The 20,225-nt window shown below is 39.8% G+C and overlaps 2 protein-coding genes across 7 annotated transcripts; one reads left to right on the top strand and one right to left on the bottom strand.

Annotated features, from left to right (window-relative positions):
- Positions 1-1,050: 1,050 nt before the first annotated feature.
- On the bottom strand, positions 1,051-10,588 carry NICN1 (nicolin 1, tubulin polyglutamylase complex subunit). 2 transcript variants are annotated; one of them, XM_034441262.3, is made up of 7 exons: positions 10,336-10,588; positions 9,231-9,373; positions 7,800-7,988; positions 5,937-6,050; positions 4,437-4,508; positions 4,141-4,245; positions 1,051-3,496 (listed from the first exon to the last, which is right to left on the bottom strand). In XM_034441262.3, exons 2-7 carry the CDS (start codon positions 9,360-9,362, stop codon positions 3,455-3,457), a joined length of 654 nt encoding a protein of 217 aa, XP_034297153.2. In that variant the 5' UTR covers positions 9,363-9,373; positions 10,336-10,588; the 3' UTR covers positions 1,051-3,454. The 2 variants fall into 2 exon arrangements, with proteins under 2 accessions (XP_034297153.2, XP_034297147.2); XM_034441256.3 differs by having other exon boundaries at positions 9,959-10,410.
- On the top strand, positions 10,493-20,139 carry GMPPB (GDP-mannose pyrophosphorylase B). Of its 5 annotated transcripts, none has more exons than XM_087887664.1 (10): positions 10,493-10,661; positions 11,066-11,200; positions 13,219-13,299; positions 14,781-14,829; positions 14,919-15,061; positions 15,770-15,928; positions 16,938-17,016; positions 17,934-18,061; positions 18,666-18,848; positions 19,367-20,139. In XM_087887664.1, exons 2-10 carry the CDS (start codon positions 11,072-11,074, stop codon positions 19,496-19,498), a joined length of 1,083 nt encoding a protein of 360 aa, XP_087743790.1. In that variant the 5' UTR covers positions 10,493-10,661; positions 11,066-11,071; the 3' UTR covers positions 19,499-20,139. The 5 variants fall into 5 exon arrangements, with proteins under 5 accessions (XP_087743790.1, XP_087743786.1, XP_087743787.1 ...); XM_087887660.1 differs by lacking the exon at positions 10,493-10,661 and adding an exon at positions 10,689-10,992; XM_087887661.1 differs by lacking the exon at positions 10,493-10,661 and adding an exon at positions 10,700-10,826.
- Positions 20,140-20,225: the final 86 nt, after the last annotated feature.

Consider the following 20,225-nt stretch of genomic DNA (forward strand, 5'->3'; position numbering starts at 1 on the left):
TTTATACAACTGGGTTCACATACCTCATAGTTTTTTCATGAGTTGTTGAATAATCCAGAATTATCTGGATTCAATACCATTCAGGCTAGTCAAACATTGCCATGATGTAGGCTTTTTTGGTTTTGGTTTTGTGTCTGTCTAGCATAGGGACACGATGGCTCAGTGGCTAAGACGCTGAGCTTGTTGATCAAAAGGTCGGCAGTTCAGCGGTTAGAATCCCTAGTGCCGCGTAATGGGGTGAGCTCCTGTTACTTGTCCCAGCTTCTGCCAACCTAGCAGTTCGAAAGCACGTAAAAATGCAAGTAGAAAAATAGGGACCACCTTTGGTGGGAAGGTAACAGTGTTCCGTGCACCTTTGGCATTTAGTCATGCCGGCCACATGACCACGGAGATGTCTTCGGACAGCGCTGGCTCTTCGGCTTTGAAACGGAGATGAGCAACACCCCCTAGAGTCGGGAACGACTAGCACATATGTGCGAGGGGAACCTTTACCTATCTAGCATTTGTGATTTGTAAGCTGAGATTTATGACAGTGTGTGTTGCATGAGTTTAACCAGTTCAGAGAAAACCATAGGTTTATTCTTGTATATCCTAACCATTAATTAGTGCACAAATCAACACATCTGGGTTCACACAACATGCTAACCTGAAATGAAAATACAAAACCAAACAACCACATTAGTTCTCTACTGAACCCATGCATACTCATCAGACTAATCCATGAATATTGGCTGAAGTACTCTAGAAACAATTTAAAGTATGTCAGTAGAGATTCAGCATTCAAAATCTCTGAGAAATCAAGACATAAGTCAGAGGGGAAAATTTCTACACCTACTGAATTGGACTCTAACTTCCATTGTCTCCAATCATTAGGTCAGCCATGGAAGGTAGAAGCCAGTAACATCCACAGGATGCAGGCTACTATATAAAAATAAATGCTGAAGAATAGAGATCCACTAAGCTCAGGAATTTAATTGAAACAGTACATTTCATGCTGGTATAGTTTTCTGGAGATTCAAGGATGGACAAATAACTCTTTAAGTCAGGCTATTGGTGCTACTAGTCTTGATGGCCTTTTAATTTATTATCTTAGGTTATTACCAACTGTCAGGCAGTAACATCTGAGAACTGCACAAATATAAAATAATCAGAAATTATAATATTTTCCATTCAAATACACAGATTTGCTGTCATGTTTAGTACAGTACTGGCATCTTGCTGAAAAGTTTGATAGTCTATATTTTCAACATTTGGTGTTTAAGAATTTTATACAGAATGTGAAATTAATGAATGTAATATACTTACTAATAAACACCTTAAAGATTAGCAAAGTGAATATTCTACCTGGAGATTAGTCTGCCCACAGTATTACAGGTGTCTGAATATTTACTAGTTGTTGCTTCAATTATTATTGTATTGCTGTGATAATATTTAAAAGAGAAGAGAAGCAAAAACATTATTTCAGAATCAGAGTCCAAATTATTTTTCAGTAGAACATCAACATAAATGCAAGAATCACAGTTTGGGAAAATGAAATTACTCAGAAGTAATCATTTAAAGTAAAGAGTACAGTAGGTGAAAGATATGTCATTACTTTTTTTATTGAGCAGATAATTTGAGACTTCATCTCATTCTTTGCTACTTTGTTTTTCATCTCTTATGTATTTGGGAACTCTGTTCAGATAAAAATATGACAGCAGTGTTTCCTTCTACTTCAACTCTCGGAATAGCCTCTTTCTTTTTCTGCCAATAAGCAGAAATAATTATATGGCCTCATAGCAAACAAATAGGCTGAAAGAGATTTCTTACTAATAATGGCACTAGCAATGAAACCATCTCCATCGGATGGCTGGAAGGAATCAGCCTCAAAGCTCCCATTTTTTGCCCCAGAAACTATACTAAAAACCAAAGAAAAGAAATTAAGGCATGTATTCCATATGTATCTGGAACAAAAATTTATGTGCTGCCTTTAGGATCAAAAGTATTTTCCGTGTGTTTACAGTGTGTCATTATATAATACTTAGCTTTTCATTTATTTGTGACCCCTTAAATCTGGCTAAGTATCCCATTGAGATACATAACCCTGATATATAGAGTGCATTAGAAGTCTATTACAATCCTTTCCAACTATAAATAATTAACATAAATAATAAATAATAGGAAGTGCGTAATAGATATACAGAAAACAACTGTACAGATACTCCAAAAAATGTAATACTTTTTTTAAAAAAAATCACACACATCCCACTGCAGAAATTTATACCGTTCTACAGTTTGGTCCTTCTGACAACTACAAATTATGTCCATACTATAACAAGGACTGGTCTTCACAAGGAAAATGATTTTCTGTGGAAATCATACAATGCTATTCCAGAAAATAGATGTCATTCAGTGGCTTGAATGAAGATGTTCAAATATCTCCTTGGTAATTTTCAGATGTGCTTTGCAAATACAATTTATTTAAAGTTCTTTGACATGAGACAAAATGAACCAAACTTTTCCTTTCATTTAACCAAGTTCAACACTCATTGGACATATGAGAAAACATATTAATAGCATATTGGGATAGAAAATTTATGATAAAACATAGCTTTCTACCACCTCAATCCCTCCAAGAATACTAGTGTCATGGTTTTTGCATGATGCAACATTTTCTTTTTGAAGTCTACACACATATGAAAAGACTTATGCTCTGTAAGTATAAGTGAGGTAGACAGCCACATTCATCTCTGTATCTGGCATTTTTTAGAATTGCCCTTTTTTAATCTTAGACCCCAATATCTGGAGTCTTTTCGTCCTTCTTACAATATCTCAAGTCACTATTTAGAAAAATGAAGGATTCCTTTCCTCCATGCTCCCAGTACCAGATTCTTGAATATATACCATTTTAGCAATAGCAATAGCACTTAGACTTATATACCAGTTCACAGTGCTTTACAGCTCTCTCTAAGTGGTTTACAGAGTCAGCCTATTGCCCCCAACAATCTGTGTCCTCATTTTACCGACCTCGGAAGGATGGAAGGCTGAGTCAACCTTGAGCCTGGTGAGATTCGATCTGCCAAACTGCTGGCAGCCCGTGATCAGCAGAAGTAGCCTGCAGTACTCCACTCTAACCACTGTGTCACCACGCCACTTTTGCCTTAAAAAGAAACATATATCATGCAGCAAGGCAGATGGAAAAGTAGATCAGGAGAGAAACAGCCCTAATTAGGCAGCTTCAGTTTAGGTAATCTAACTTTCCAGGTTCAGTGCAAGATATAGGTTTGAAAACCAGATTACCACAGAACTGAAACCAGAACCTAACTGGATAGTTGTTGGAACATGAAACTGGAACATAGAAGTAATCAAGTCTTAATCTTCGTGCTCCTGCTTAATCTTCCTTCTTCCTGCTCAGCCAGACTACAATGCAGGATGCAGCCCTGCTTAGAAGCCTTGCTTCTTGTCTTGCAACCATTCAAGTATAAGAAAGTAGATTAAGGTCATAGGAGTCCTCTATCTGAAATACACATAAGAAACAAGTCAACCAGTTGAGCACACTGAAGACTGCTCCCCCCCCTTTTTTTCATAGATCCAATACTATGTTCTTCCTCCCCTCTCCCTATTTAGACAGTGTAATCTAGGGGAAGAAAGCTGAACTGGGATTTAAGCAGTGCTTAACTGGTCTTGGACTCTCATCAGCCCAAACAAACATGGTTAATGAACAGAGTTGTTAAAATATACTCTCCAACACTGGAAGGACCATAAGGACAAAGATTATATCAATTCAAATTGACAGCCTAAATTATCTCTTACCTTAATATGTGTCAAGTTAACCTGGAAAGCAATGCTAAACCAGTCTAAGTTCCTTAAAGGAACATGTCATGCAAATAGCAATTGCATACTAGATGGGTTACACCTCCCCCACAATCAGGATGATTATTATTCTGTGCATTTTAGCAGCCACTAGTGTTATAGGTATGGATTTTTGATACAACTCAGTAAGGGTCTTTGGATGTTACCACAGAAGCTCTGTGGGTAAATATCTTAAAAGAGGCTTTGTATAGAGAAAACTTTACCTACTTGCAGTACCTAGAGGTTCTGACTGTTTTTCAGTAACAACTACACTTCTAAGACAAGAAGCAGAAGAATAGAGAAACTAACATCAAAGCGTCCAATCCGTGCTACTGGTTGGTTGGCCTGGAGCATCTCCGTTAAAATCCACATTTGCTGCAGTTCAGAAGACACTCTGTCGGCATCAGGAAGTCCCTGAAAGCAAAAAATAACTATATTCATATATGCAGTTCTCTGCTGCTTTTGCTCTTGCAAGACCAACTTTGTCTGAAAGTCTCTCCTCTCTAGGAGCTGCTAACAATCTGCAGCCAGACTAAGCTTATATATCTTTATTGGGAAATATGTCTATTCTCAGAAAAAAAAACTATCTCAATAATAATACTTACATCGTGTAAGCCTGTGGGCTGCTCCTGAGGAGAAGGATGAGAAAGCCAAGCTGGAAAGCCTTTCTGAGGACTCTGTAAAGAGGAGAAGGCAGTCCCAGAGAAACACACAACAAAATCAGGCAACATACAAACCACACTCCATCTTCACCATTCACTTTCCTAGAACGGGTAATTAGGAAGATTTACCTTTAAAGGTATTTATTTCAACTGTTTCCAAGTATATAAAACCATTAGGAATTATATTACTTTACAGATTAGGAGTAAGAGCTACAAAGTACAACTTTTCCTTATTTGAAAAAAAATTCTAATGGCAGCTTCAGATTTCCAATTTGTATGTTGAAATTAATACTAGGTCTTGTGCACACTAAGTAATACAGACAGTTACTTTCCTCAACATTACTAATTATAAATAATGTTATCATTAGTGTATTATGAATCTGGCAGAAAGAAGTAATTACCATACTTACTCTATGGATGTCAGAGATATGTGGACAAAAATAAAACTCTTGAGTCAAAGTTCAACTTCAACGCAAAATGACACAAGCAAGTAACTAGCTAACAAACAAGCAAATAAACAACTTCACTTCAATACAAATGGTCTTCGCTTACCAAGCATTCATCAAGCGATCATTCAGAGCTACAATGGTGCTGAAAAAATAACTTTATGGCCTATTTACATCCCTCACAGCATCCCTTGTTTGTCATTATTAGAGTCAATATGTGTTGTCCTTTGTCTGATATGTACAGTCCCCCTCCCCCTTGAAGAGCAGACAGAGAAAGGGATTGAAAGAGAATATGTTTCAGGGGTGGGTTTCAAAACCCGTCGCTACTGGTTCGCTTGCGGGTGTGCACACACTTGTGCGCGTGACGCTTCTGCGCATGCGCATAAGTGTCCGGGCAGAGCCTCCCGCCACCGCCACTGGTTTGCCCGATCTGGGGCTAACCGGTAGCAACCCACCACTGATATGTTTGCTCTTTTACGCATGAAAAGCAATGCAATTATACCAGCAGCCTTGGCCTGGAAGACGCAAGCCTGCTACACAAACAGCTTACAGTACTTTCTTGAAATTCCTTGCATTCCAATCTGCTGAGGGAGCGAGAAAAAAGTAAGAGATCCCTACCGTCTATGTCTCATTTGCTTGACCCTCTTCCCCATTGCAGAGTGGAGAGATTAGAGAAAGATTTTAAGAGAGTAAACTGCTCTTGTACACATCAAAGGCAATATAAATGCAGCAGAGGGAAAGGGTCAGGCAAAGGACAGATTGAGCGAGGACTACCTCGCTCAAGAATGGTTGGGAATATGTACCCCTCCAGATGTGTGAATCAAGGCTATGAGCATCCTCAACCAGCTTGACCAATGATATAGGATACTGCAATTGCAACTTAGCAACATATTTAGTTTCCCACCTTTTAAACATATTTGCAAGTCACTGCAAGGATCCTGGAAGAATCAGAACAACTGCTGAAGAATCATATTTTGACGAAATTTTAAATATGTACCTTCTGACACAAAGAAAAAAGCTGCAGCTCCTCAATTGTAAAATGCAACCATACTGGAGAAGGTTGGCGCAGGATAAAACGCATGGCAGCCACCTGATCCACATCACAAAGCATCTAGCAAAATATGAAGACAAAGCATTACTGAAGCATCTACACCTACATAATTAACAGAAACTTGATAATGAAATAAAATTATAGTACTACATACTATTATTATGGAATTACGTAATTGGGAAACATTGATAAATTTTGTTTGGCACTAGGAAAACAATAACATTTTGTTTAGATCCAGGAACAGATCATCATATTCAGGAAATTCTGCTACACCATTCTTTATCAGCTACAGTTTAGAAGGAAAAAAGCCCTAAACCAGCAAGCTAGCATGGCACAAGCTAGCATGGCCCATTGGCCCATTCCCCATTTTCCCACTGCCTTCTCTTTCCTCAGCCACTGCCTATACCCACAATGGAACATCCTACCTACCCCACTCCCCATCACCACCTTCTCTGCACAGGAGTAAGTGAATGTTGGCCATGTTCCAGAATGCACTCTTCATTCATTTTAGGCAACAAGAAAACTCAATAAGCTTAGCCCAAATCTCACAGAAGCTGAAATCATATTCTGCTATAAACACAAAAACAAGAAGAAACAGCAGCTATAGATATGAAATAAAAATGTGTCTACTACTTGAAAAAAATATTATCATAGACCGAGACAAAATATTAAAATGTGGAGATATCACACTGAGAACAAATAGACTGTCAAGGCCATAACTATTCTACTTGTAATATGTGGCTGAAAGAACTGGACCAGAAAGGCTGAATAAAGAAAAAAGCCCACAATGCTTTTACATTGTAGTACTGAAGAAAATTGCTAAAAAATACGATGGACTACACAAAGAGTGTATAATTTTGATGTAAGATTAAATAAAACCAGACCGCTCACTTGAAGCATTAATAAGGAAGCTAAAGAATGTGGCATGCGCATACGCACACACACACATATGAACAAAAATCATTGCAGAAGATCGTGATGTTTGAAAAAAATAAAGCTAATTGAAACACAGCCAAAAGAAGGGAATGTAGCTAGATGCTATAATTGATGATGGAAACATGATGTAGTTACTGCTAAGACTCACCCCAGTAAGTCATTTAACAGAAAACATTCTGACATTTAAAGGGACACAGGGATGTGGGTTATTCAACTTATTTATCAATGATATTGTCACAACCCAGAGTGAGGAAAATCCCAGTATTTATATAAAATAAAAAATCCCACCTTTCCTAATAAAAGGTGAAAAATAAGAATTTCTCAGTATTTCTTTATGCAATCAATCTAATGCTCATTTTATACTCTCAGACAGGCTTTCCTAATTTAAAAACCTGTAATGTTGAGAAGCCAAAGGTGGCATTTGGGGAGAAAATAAAAATGCACAAATGGACAGTTAGGGAACACAATAAAGAACAAGTTCCCTCACACAGATATCTGAGCATTTTTTTTACATCTTCAGTCAGTAAAATAAAAGTAAAACTGATCAATGACTGGAATGGTTATGGTAGATTTTGGCAGACAAGTTGAGGGTGTCAAGTCTCCAAAGTCCAAACCCCACTAAGCTAGTTCCTTAATTTTTTTTTTATGCAGAAGATATATAAGGGATTCCTATACCTCATGATGAGAAACTTTTCCTAAAGAAGTTCATTAGAACTATTTCCTTTCTGCATGTAGAAACATTTCCAATCAGAATACTTGTTAGGGCATTTAATTACTAGATTATTCTTGTTTCACTACCTGTTTCCAGACCTACATTATTACTTTGGAGCAACTGAAATTCCCCACTTCCCCAGTAGAAACTGAAATCCTGACCTGATGTCTGGAAATAGAGAAGTAGTTTTGAGAACCTTCCTCTGTATGTGGGTTAGGCATCAAACAAAAATTACGTAGACAAGTAACCCATTTGGAAGGGCTTTCATTCCCACCATCTGCAGAACTTCGCCGCTGTACTCGAAGGGTCAAAAAGGCAGTATAGTAATTTTTGAATGCAACTGCCTGTAACTGAAATAAAAACAAGCATTGATTGAATCCACAGCAAGATGTAACACAGTGAAAAGAATATAGAGAAAACTTTCATAAATACTTTTTGTTTCTCAGAATGTCTCCAACAATATGTTTTAAATAAATGTTCTATATTGCTTATAGAAGCAAAGGGAAACAATTTTGATTTGAAACTATCAATTGAGTAAATTAGAGATATAAATTTTGGAATAGGAACTTCTGGCTCACAGATAACCTTATCTATGATATTTAAATCAATTTCAACTTCTGAATAACATTGGTCTACAAGGAGAAAGCCTCAGAAATGAAAGTAGCTTAATTTTATTAATTACTAATTAATTTTACTAGAATTGGGTTACTAATAAAAGAAAATTAAGTCCTGAGTATAAATTGGCTCCAGTTTCCAAGGTACAGCTTCAGGTCAAAATTGCATCAAAATAATTCAAAATTACAAGGGGAATGTGTGATTATGCTCCATAACTTTTCTGCAAAATGTGATATAGCAGTGAGAATGGTGCCACACCAATCATTATAAATTTATGTTTACGGATACCAATAACTTAACTTTCCATTCATTTATTGGTTTTTCATGTAACATTTTCATGCTTTTTGCATGAAAAACTGACAAGCTCTAACATCGGATTAAACAAGGTTCCATCTTTATTCAGTATTTAAACTGTGCTTTTTGGTTTTTCTCTTGTGAACTGCAGTAGGATCATCCCTGGGGAGATTCCAGCAGTAATCGGCAAGCATGAATGGACTCGAGTTCTCTTGGTATCTTTTCTCCATGCCTGCAATATCCTGGTGGAATCTCTCCCCATGCTCATCACTCACTGTGATGCGAGTGAATTTTCAGTGGCATGTTTGCACCAAGGACCTAAGCAAATTTTTCACATGTGTTTCATAGTGGTCTGCCTTGCTGTTCTCAAAGTGAAGATAAATTTATACACTTCCATGTGGTACCATATAATTGTTCTACCGTACTTTGTCAAGAAGTTATGAGGCAGCATGATCATTAGACACCTCCCACCCTTGTAGGCAAATATATTCGCCTGTGTATAAATCTTTATTGTGAAATATCTTGAAAACTTTAGCCAATCAGCACATTTATCACCTGTTTTCTAATCAAAATATATAAAATTAACACGTTTTATCTTGGAGGTTGATAATTTCCCAAAATTTGTAGACCGGTGTAATTTATCTGTTGTGCATCCTTGACATCTGCTTTTCTTTCACACTTACATCAGTGGTCTGCAAGTGTGGAAATGAAACATCAATCACCAGAACACCAGGCCGGCCTATCTCAGTCTTCATGTCTCCCACTTGCAGTGCTACTGGGTTCTTAATGGCGCAGGGGACTGGCTCCAATGCCATGGTTCCTCACTCTGGAACAAAATAACAGCTTCAATAAAGTGGCATATGACAATCACAACCATTACTTCACTATATTACATACAGGCATCCTATGCTAAAGGGATTTCTTCCATTTTTTCCATGGTTAGAATGCAGGATTGCAGTCTAATTCTGCCGACTGCCAGCAGTTCGATTCTCACCGGCTCAAGGTTGACTCAACCTTTCATCCTTCCGAAGTCAGTAAAATGAGGGCCCAGATTGTTGGGGGCAATAGGCTGACTCTGTAAACCGCTTAAAGAGAGGGCTGTGAAGCGGTATATAAGGCTAAGTGCTATTTTCCACCCTTACTGGATGAGGAAGTTTTTGAAAAAGCAAACACTTCCACAGAAGCGTTATATAACTTTTCCATTAATGAAAAGTGTTTCTATTATTTATTTTATTATTGATTATATTTTTATTTATACACCCTTCCAATGCTTTTCATAAAATAAAGGACATTGTGCCAGGATATTCCTGTTCAGTCAAGGCTCCCAAGTGGCTATTTCAGGTGTCTGATGCTGCTACTAGTTATGAAAAGTTTAAATACACTCGACAGCTGGAAATCTATGCGGCCTTACCTATCCCTTGAAACTAAACGACGACGACACTCTCCGACCCTGCAGATTTCCGCATTATTAACAGGGCAGGTGGGGTCTTGGCCACCTTTTATCAAAGGCAAACGTCATTAGCCCGCAGTAGCGGCTGACAGGCAGATGACGGGCAAAGCTCCCTCATGCGGGAAAGGCAGCGAACAGGGGTCCGCCCAATGCCGTTACTTCACACACAACTTGGGAACACGATGACTCGTCTGCTCCCGGCAGCCCGGCTACGAACACGGCTCTGCCGCCTTGTGTCTTTTCCACCCGCCTCCTTCACCGCTTGACGGGCTGCTGCGAAGGGGCTCGCGGCGTCTCTGAGCTCAACGCCGCTTCCAGCATGGCCGCCCCGCGCTTACCGCCGCTGCCGCGAAGAGCTTTCCTGAGGCGGAGCCCTCGTTGCTAAGGTTCGCGTCGCATTTCGAGCCGCGGGTGACGTAGCGCATCCGTCCGAAGGGCCAGGAAATCCGCTCCCCCCCGCCCCCCCCCCCCCGCGCGCGAAAAGGCGGGACTTGCCACCTTAACTATATAGCGAAACCAGCGACGTGTCCAACGGCAGCTCCGGCCCTTTTCATCTGACGCAAATGGCCGCTTCACAGCCGATCCCTCATTGCTACGGCAACACGGGAGCTTCTTCTTCTGCGATTGGCCGAGACGTGCGATCCTCCTGAGCTGCCATTGGAGGGTAGGAGTAGTCGGCCACGTCAGCCGCATTGATTGGTCAAAGCGTTCGAACGGGAAGCGGAGTGGTGGAGGTGGGGGGGGGGGAAGGGAGTGATGCCGTGGACGTCGGTCTTGGCTCCCGCGAGCGGGGTGGAGTCTCTGAGTTGGCCTGAACCGGGAGCCGCGGGTGAGAGGTCGAGGTGGGATCCGGGAAGGCGACTGGAGCCGCTTGATCTTCGGACGGCTGGGATCTGGGCGTTATTATAGCCTGCTGGCAAGCTCTGCTGGACGGGACGGGGCGAGAGAGGGAAAGCGCCTCGGAACTGGAGAGAAGGAGGCGCGCAGGCAGGCAGGTTTAGTGTAGCCGAGAGCGGTTGGGGAGGAGTGGGCTCCGCGAAGCTAAATGTTCCTTCTTTCCTTTTTCAGGCCAAGATGAAGGCGCTGATCCTGGTGGGGGGCTACGGCACTCGGCTGCGACCCCTGACCCTCAGCATCCCTAAACCGCTGGTCGAGTTCTGTAACAAGCCCATCCTGTTGCACCAGGTGGAGGCCTTAGTAAAAGTAAGTGGGGTATGTGTGTGTGTGTGTGGGGGGGTGTTAGAGCCCATCCTAGATGCCTCTTGTGTGGGACAAGTGATGTCTTCCAGCTTCTTACTGCCAAAGATGCATGTTTAAAAGCTGCCCGACCAGCTTAAAATCAAAAAGCAAAGCTTTTCCTTGTTGCATTTGTGTGGGAAACTTCTACCTGTTGCATTTGCTGCCTGACACAGAGCTTTTAACGGAATGCTATTTTTTAAAAAAAAGAGAAATGCAAGTGTTTTCTGCTTGCATTTGAAAAGATACAGCTTGGAGATTTCTTTGGGCCTCTCCCTTTTTTTTTGTTTTGCATTTATTTATTTGTTAAATTAATTTGCCGCTTATCTTGCCCTGGGGCTACCCTGGGTGGCTTACAACAGTAAAACTGAAAATTCATTGGACTTAAATTGACCTGTCTTGCCATAGAGACAAATCAAGATGTCTGATATTTCGTACTCTACAACCGTAGAATAAGGGTGAATGTGTCAATCAGACTAATTCTGGAATTGAAGTGATAACATTTTGTCTGCTTCAGAAAGCAAAGTTGAATTTCCAACTGTCACACTACTTGTTTCTCCCTTTTGCTTAGGAAAGGCATTCATGGTAAGATGATTTTCATAGCCATGACCTTTTATGACCCACCTAGTTGTTTTATTTTCCTCCTGTTCAACCATGTCCATTTGCCTGGAAAAGTCCTATCGTTTTCCTTGCAAAGTTTTTCAGAAGCTCTGTGACATTGCTTCCTTCCCATGGCTGAAAGAAAGTAACTGGCCCAAGATCACCTAGTCCAGTGATGGCTAACCTTTTCGGCACCGAGTGCTGAAAGCATGCATATGCGTGCACCCCCCCCCCCCATAATGCAATGTGTGCATGACCCGTCCCACTTACGCCCCATCCCCTGAGCATGTGTGCGCATCCCCCCACGCATGCACACATGACCTCCTGCATGCACCTCGTGCATGCGCATGCATGTCCCACATGTGCCTTTCCCCCACGCACATGCAGCAGAGACCCAAAAACCAGTTGGCTGGTGGGAGGTGCATGCACGGGTGGAGCTGAGCTGGGACAATGGCTCACATGCCCACAGATGGGGCTCTGCGTGCCACAGGTTTGCCATCACGGACTTAGTCCAAGGTGGGACTAGAACTCACAGTCCCCTGGTTTCTAGCCTGATCCACTACACAAAACTGGCTTTCTTCTTAGATGACATCTAATATTTATTTATACAGTACTTTTGAATCTATCTCACATTTTGCAGTATATTTATTTATTAAATGCTGATTGGAATAAGTGTGCTTTTAGAATTTTTGATTTTTTTTTCTTATGTACTAATATGGCCAAATTATACTTCCTGGCAAATATATTCTTGAAATATTCTTGAAACCAGTATATAAAACATGATGTCTTAATTCACATCAATCTAATCATTATTATTTTAAGGCCAGACAGTAAAACCTGATATTGATTGTAATGATGCAGTAGAATCGTATGGATATAGGTAAATAGCATAGTCCTAAATAATTTGTTTTTAGAAGCTAAACAGCACTTCGACTTGATTGCTGAAATATTTTAAATTGGGCCCAATTACACATGGCTAATGTAATTGATGCAGAATAAGTCTATATCCAAAGCATTTAACTTCCACAAGAGTTTTAGTTGTGGCTTTCTGCACCAATAACTTTTGAAATCAAGGGCATCTGTATAGACATGACAATGGGCAATAAACTTGTTAGATGTTGTCTAAACATCTGGCATTTTAGTTAAGTCAGTTTTCTTAGGACAGGAAACTGACTGTTCAAAGTCACTTCCAGGACATTAGAATAACTTTCCAATGAGGATTCAACAGTTTTGGATTTCTGTATCATGAGCCAAGATTTTTTGGCATTTCTAATAATAAGGAATAATTATTTGGGGATATTATAATACTGGAAATCATGTTAAACAATCCATTGAATCAACCCCAAGCCTTCAAGTCATGTTGAGTGCTCATTTTTTCTTGGCAGGCGGGTGTTAATCATGTGATCCTTGCTGTGAGCTATATGTCAGAACTACTGGAGAAGGAGATGAAAGAACAAGAGCAAAGGGTAAGTGACTTGAGGTGAGCTTGTTAGTTTGTTTGTTTACACGGACTAATTGGATAGAGTAAAACAGCTCTTATTTGCATTTGCTGGGATATTATTATTTTGCAGTGCAGTGATTTATCATTTCCAGTTATTCTACACTCAATAGCAGTTTCCACAGGACAGTTAACAGATATGCATGTGCATACTGTTGGGTAGTTAGTAATTTTAATGTTGCTGAATTAAGGAATGTGATGTTCAGCTTTAATATTTTATTTCAATAAAAATGAACTAAGGATTCTACAGTTTGATATTTTGACTTGGCTTGTGCAAGGAAAATAGCTGGTATTGAGCTTAGCTGCATTTCTTCTCTATGCTAGAATCTTAAAATAAGAAGGATGCGATATATGAGTTAACTAACATATAGAGCAACATGTTGAAGAAAAGTGAAATAAGCACAACTCCTTTCATAATTCCTTATATAAAATCTCTGCTGTACAATGTTAAAATAGAATATGCATCTCTAGGTGTCATGATACTGCTTTTCCATAACTTTCCATAATCCTTTTGTACATTCAACTTCATTACTTGATATATCTTCTAGAAGTGTTAATAAAGTGTAGGATTATTCTCACAGATAATGTAAAAGGAGTGAGTCTTGAAGATGCTGCACTGCTCCCTTGATTGCTTACTATTGACTATGTTCATTTATGTTGATGGATTCAATATCTAAAAAATATCAGAATTACTGCTACCTTTGCAATAAACAATTAGATCTTAATAAGTTCTTTTATATCATTCCTTTCTTGTAAAAGGAATGTTTGTTTTGAGCAAATTACTTTGAGCACAAATTTGGCCATTATTTTTTGCAGTACTTGTGGTTTGCTTTTGAAGTAGTAGTTGTGTGTATCTTTGGCATTTGACAAAATCACACATAAAATACTGACTGGACAATTTTTTCCCTTTGGCTCCCTAGTTTGCCTTGCACCTTTTGGCCTGGATCCCAAGCTAAGTTAACTTACAAAAGTTCTTGAAAGAAAAGTTTCCTTTTCTCTTCTCTCCAAGGAGTGCCCTGAACCCCATACTATAACTTCTTGACGGTTATGGAATGCCATGCCTGCAGAAGTGCTATATGTACCTAATTTTAAATAGATTCCGTTACCTTCAACAGACTTGTTTCTGAGTAGGAGTGCTTAGCATTAGGGTATTTGAACATGGTTTAAGAAATAGATAACCTAAGAACTTTCCAAGGTGGCTTAAGTAGAATTCTGTTCTCTCGTCTAAATTACCTTATTAGCAGCTTTATTTGATGTGTTTACACATTTAAATAATGAGCAATGAGTCAACAATCTGCAGGTTGCCGTAAACCAGCTGGCGATATAATTAACTTGTCCTATTTGAGAAATTTTCTAAGGCAGTTATGGATAGTGTCATGGCCATGCACTCGCAGATGCTTGCTTCTACTTTTCTTCTAACTGCATTTCCAAATTCTTCTTTGTTCTCAGTTGGGCATTCAGATTTCTCTGTCACATGAGAAGGAACCACTGGGCACAGGTAACTGTGAGATTAACAGTGTTTGTTGGTTATGGCTGCTAAAGGGCTTAGGATCAAATGGACACTGATAACTACTGTTTCCTCCACAGCTGGCCCACTGGCACTAGCACAGGAGCTTTTGGCTGAAAATTCAGAACCTTTTTTTGTACTCAATAGCGATGTGATCTGTGATTTTCCCTTCACAGACATGGTACACTTTCACAGGCATCATGGAAAAGAAGGCACCATTGTGGTAAGTACCTGGGGATTGCAATTCATTGTTTTTTGTTTTCTGAAGGTATTTTTTAAACCTTACTGCATTTGAAGCTCCCAGAAGTGTGGAGCAGGTTAGCTGGAAACACAGAAAACAAACTCCTTTTGGTGACCATATACAGTAACTCATTATCAAAACCAGATGGAAATAAAGGAAATAAAATATAAATGCACACCCAATGCTATACAGCATGGGTCTCTTTGTTAACATATCTTGGAGGATATTTTTTAAAAAACTGCTAAACCTGACTTCATACAACATAAACTGAATGATAGGGGGAATATAAAACTAAAAATAATTAAGTACCCTGTTTTCCCCAAAATAAGACATCCCCTAATAATAAGCCCAATTGGGCTTTTGAGCGCATGGCAATAAGGCTAAGCGCTTATTTCAGGATAGTGTGGCTTATCTTTGATTTAGGCTGTTACATGAATCCAGCCATTCTGGTTGGCAATACATGGTTTATATATATTGACTGGTCATGAACTCAGCAACACATTGTTTATTTGATAAATCTTGGCTAAGCAAGCCATGTTTGAGATTGTTGCATGGGGACAGCAAGCAATTAAGTGTCCTTTTTTAAGACTTTGAAGTGCGTTCAGAATAAAAATAGCATAGCATTTTTTCTGATTTATGATTCACTACCATGACTACCCCACTGCATCTAATATTAACTTTGCCTCGCAGGTGACAAAAGTGGAAGAACCTTCCAAATATGGTGTAGTAGTGTGTGAGGCAGATACTGGACTCATACATCGCTTTGTGGAAAAACCTCAGGTTTTTGTTTCCAATAAAATCAATGCTGGCATGTACATCTTAAATCCAAGTGTATTAAAGCGGATTCAGGTATGAAACAGAAAGGGTAAAATGGAGGTTATAACAAGCTAATTTCCATTAGACATTTCTTTCCGATGTAGTGAAATTAAATTCATTTTTTAGATATGGCAGGACACCAGATGATTCTTCCATAGTGCTTAGACTCACTGTGGGAGTGGTATGTTTGATTATCATGATGTGCAAATTCTGAAATGGCTTTTCTCCTAGTAGATCAGTGGGTATATCTTGGTTCAACTAGCTATTGCCTCTGGTGGGAATGATCTGAAGAATAAGTCTAAAGAATATTAGTTTATTGTGTAAATATTCAGGATGTTGAGTCACTCAAGCCCTGGTCACCTCCAGATTGGACTACTTGTAATGCACTCTACATGGGGCTGCCCTTGAAACATATCCAGAATGAGATGGCACAGGCAGTTTTGTGTGCTTTTAAAATGGCACGTCACACTTCTGCTCTGCAAGCTGTATTGGCTGAGAGTTTGCTTCCAGGTCTAATTCAAGGTGCTGGTTTTAATTTTTAAAGCCCTCCATGGCACAGGACCTGGGTTATCCAAAGGACTACCTGTCCCCAATTACATCAGCCCATCCCATTAGGTCTGGCACAGAATGCATGCGATGGGTATCATCTGCTAGATGGGTCCCAGAGGTAGGCCTTCTCTGCATGCCTTATCCACCCTTTACCCTAAAAATGAGGTTCATTCCATCCCTGTTAATGTTCTGAAAGTCACTCAAGATCTGGCTGTGTCATCAAGGCCTGGAAATCCCAGGAGACTGGTGACATTCTAAGATGGTTCCATTACTGTGGCTAACAATTCATTCTCTCTTGGGCCCTGTTGTTTTTACATATTCTAATAATGGTTTTGTACGCTTTTAATAATTTTTATGTTTTATTTTATGTTGTATTCTACCCAGAGCCACTTTTTTGTGAGATGAATGACCATATAAATTTGTTAAATAAATGCCTGAGGGTTATATAGCTCCTATTGGAATGACCATCTGAGTCCCTTTATCTTTTCTTTAGCTGCGTCCTACCTCAATTGAGAAAGAAATATTCCCAGTAATGGCAGAGGAAGGACAACTCTATGCTATGGAACTACATGGTAAGGAAAAAGCTTTTTGTACTTTTGGATTAGGATTCAAAATTATATAATAGTATGTGTTCTCAAAACAAAATATTGTTTTGTTAGCCTAAGTCAGGGGTTCCCAATTATGGCACCTTTAAGACGCGTGGACTTCAGCTGTGGCTGGTTGTGAAATTCTGAGAGTTGAAGTCCACACTTCTTAAAGTTGCCAAGATTGGGAACCCCTGGCCTAAGTAAACACAGCTTTTTGAAGAAGAAACAGCTAATCAGTCTTGGAAGTTTATAAAAGGACATTTTAAATAACATTTAATACCATTAAGATGGAAAATAAATGTAAACATTTGCAAAGTAAATTCATCTGATGCTAGTTTTAGAACAGGGCAACCTGCAGCCCTACAATCACATGCAGCTTTGCCTTTTTTGTATGATGCATATATACTCACTTTTGGCTCTCAGACAGCCAAAAAATGTTTAGGTCAGTTCTTGGCTGCTAAAAAGATTTGGGGAAGGGGGTCCATGGTGGCTTTGAGTCATTGTTGACTCCTACTGACTAGTGAATAAGTCCCTGTAATTTGCATGGAAAATTTAAAAAATGGATTGCCATTGCCTCCTTCTTAGGGCTGAGAGAGACTGACTGGCCCAGGGTTATCTAGCTGACCTCATGCCTAAGGAGAAATTAGAACTTGGTCTCCTGATTTCCTGCATGATGCTTTAACTACAGCACCAAACTGGCTTTCTCCTAAAAGATTACCTACCATAGTTATTTTAAAGCAAAGGAATGTTACATATCATTACAAAATACGTAAAATTGTCAAGATTGGGAATCCCAGCCCAGAAGCACTAATGCTTTTTCTGTTTCCAAATGAAGAGCCCTTGTACCTGTGATCCCAATGAAACTCTTGTTACAGATTACCTGATTCGTTTTATCACTGCAGGGTTCTGGATGGACATTGGGCAGCCAAAAGATTTCCTGACTGGCATGTGCTTATACCTACAATATTTGCGGTTGAAGCAGCCTGAGCGGTTACATTCTGGATCAGGCTGTATGGGAAACGTACTAGTGGTAATCTCATTTTAAAACATTATTTTCTATGGGTAGGGAAACTATCAGATGGAATAGCATTTCTACAGGGATCTATCTAGCTGAAGCAGGGCAACAACATAAGCAAATGCTACCAAGTACAGGTAGTCCTCAACTTAAAACCATTCATTCAGTGGCCATTTGAAATTACAACGGCTCAGAAAAAAGGTGATTTATGACCATTTTTCACACTTATGGCCATTGCAACATCCCACGATCACATAATCAAAATTGGGACAGTTGGCAACCGGGTCAGATTTATGTTAATTGCCATGTTCCAGGGTCATGTGATCACCTTTTGCGACCTTCTGACAAGCAGAGTCAATGGGGAAGCCAGACTCACTTAACCATGTTACTGACTTAATACCTGCAGTGTTTCACTTAACTGTGGCAACAAAGGTGGTAAAATGGGGCAAAATTCACTTAACAATTGTCTCACTTAACAGAAATTTTGGGCTCCATCATAGTCGCAAGTGGTGGACTACCTGTATGTAGTTCTGATCTGGGAGTAGAAGAGGGAAGAATTACTTTTCCACTTGGGAAACTGGAAACTGTTGAGGAAGGATCATTATATCTTTCATTTCAGGACCCAAGTGCCAAGATTGGATCAAACTGCAGTATTGGTCCCAATGTCACAATTGGGGCAGGAGTTGTGGTAGAGGATGGTGTTCGGATCAAGCGTTGCACTGTTCTAAAGGGATCACGCATCCGTTCCCACTCTTGGCTTGAATCCTGCATTGTTGGCTGGAGCTCCTCTGTGGGTCAATGGGTGAGTGAGCTCTAGTTATTCTAAAAATGAAGGGTTCTGTGTACAATTTAGAAAATAAGTTGGATTGCCCTTTATATATAAATACTGAAAAAAGGACAATATTATACAATTAGGTTTTTTCCTCTTTTAGAACTTTTGAAGGCCCACATAGTCTCTCAATGTGGTAGAAATTCAGGAGCAAAACATTTCCCCCCCTGAAATATGGGTCGAATGGCACATTAATGGCACATTAAGCCTCTGCAAAGCTTTGTGCATGCCTTCTCCATCCCTACTGCAGGTATGGCAGGGCTCGTGTGGCACCTGAGAATCTTGCATAGAGGAAAACCTAGTAAGACTAAGCCTCAGGTATCACCCAGGGCATTCTGATTTTGCTTTCCTTAGCAGCCCAGGGGCTGAGAGTAGTTAACTGTTAAGAACCAATTCCTGAACAGCCACATGACTTGTATAAGCAAGAGTCTCTTTTAAAATATATTTTCCTAAGCTCAGCTCTGTATAATTGCACATCATTATTTCCTCAGGTGCGGATGGAGAATGTCACTGTGTTGGGGGAAGATGTCATTGTGAATGATGAACTCTACCTCAATGGGGCCAATGTGCTGCCTCACAAATCCATTGCTGAATCAGTCCCAGAGCCACGCATCATCATGTAGCAAGCTTGGATTGTGCTGGGCTAACTGGCAGAACATTTTATTGGAACGACCACACTCTGTGCCTTGGTGGCAAGGGACTCAATTTTTTTGCTCCAAATACTATTTTTTCCTTGCTGCTGACTTAATCTTTACATGGAGTCCTAAGAGTGGACAAGACTATGGTTGCATCATTCAGGATTGGCAATGGGGTGAAATAGGATAGGCTGCCTGAGCCAGATCCACCACTGTTCTAGAGTCCAGTACCCTATATTGGTCAGGGACAAGTCATCTTTGCTCCAAGATCTGGTATAGTATAACAGCTCACCTGTTTGAAGATGCAAGCACCCAATAGTTCTGGGAAAGGGAATGAACAGCATGCTGTATACTAATATGGTAGGGTGGTATTTGCTGCTTATGAAGCACACAGGCAAACAAAATGCAGTACTTTCCCTGGAACTTAATTGCCTTATAAAACTGCATTGTTTCCTTTCCTATGGTGAATAACTGGCAACTTTAGAACTTTGGACAAGGTTCTCTAATGAAATCATATTGTAATGAAAACAAATGAAATTATTGTAATTAATGATTTCTAGGTATGTCATGTGTTGTCTACTCTTGATTCAAGAGATGCTAACAATGAGAACAATACTCCTTAAAATCAAGTTGCTCTAATTGCTCTCTTTCTTGCAAGTATCCCTGTAAGTACTGTTCCAGCCCTTAGCAATTTACAATCTACATCAGAAATAAT

The sequence above is a fragment of the Pantherophis guttatus genome, chromosome 2, assembly GCF_059756535.1.
Source record: "Pantherophis guttatus breed Tessera chromosome 2, ASM5975653v1, whole genome shotgun sequence".
Taxonomy (NCBI): domain Eukaryota; kingdom Metazoa; phylum Chordata; class Lepidosauria; order Squamata; family Colubridae; genus Pantherophis; species Pantherophis guttatus.

Bases quoted from the DNA above. Each gene is read 5' to 3' on its own strand.
- GMPPB (XM_087887664.1), top strand. From the start codon at position 11,072: ATGAAGGCGCTGATCCTGGTGGGGGGCTACGGCACTCGGCTGCGACCC. The intron at 14,830-14,918 runs GTAACTGTGAGA...TTTCCTCCACAG, and splicing joins GAAGGAACCACTGGGCACAG to CTGGCCCACTGGCACTAGCA. The intron at 18,062-18,665 runs GTAATCTCATTT...CTTTCATTTCAG, and splicing joins GTATGGGAAACGTACTAGTG to GACCCAAGTGCCAAGATTGG.
- NICN1 (XM_034441262.3), bottom strand. From the start codon at position 9,362: ATGGCATTGGAGCCAGTCCCCTGCGCCATTAAGAACCCAGTAGCACTG. The intron at 7,989-9,230 runs GTAAGTGTGAAA...TTTTTATTTCAG, and splicing joins CACACTTGCAGACCACTGAT to TTACAGGCAGTTGCATTCAA. The intron at 3,497-4,140 runs GTTAGTTTCTCT...TGTGTATTTCAG, and splicing joins CACGGATTGGACGCTTTGAT to ATAGAGGACTCCTATGACCT.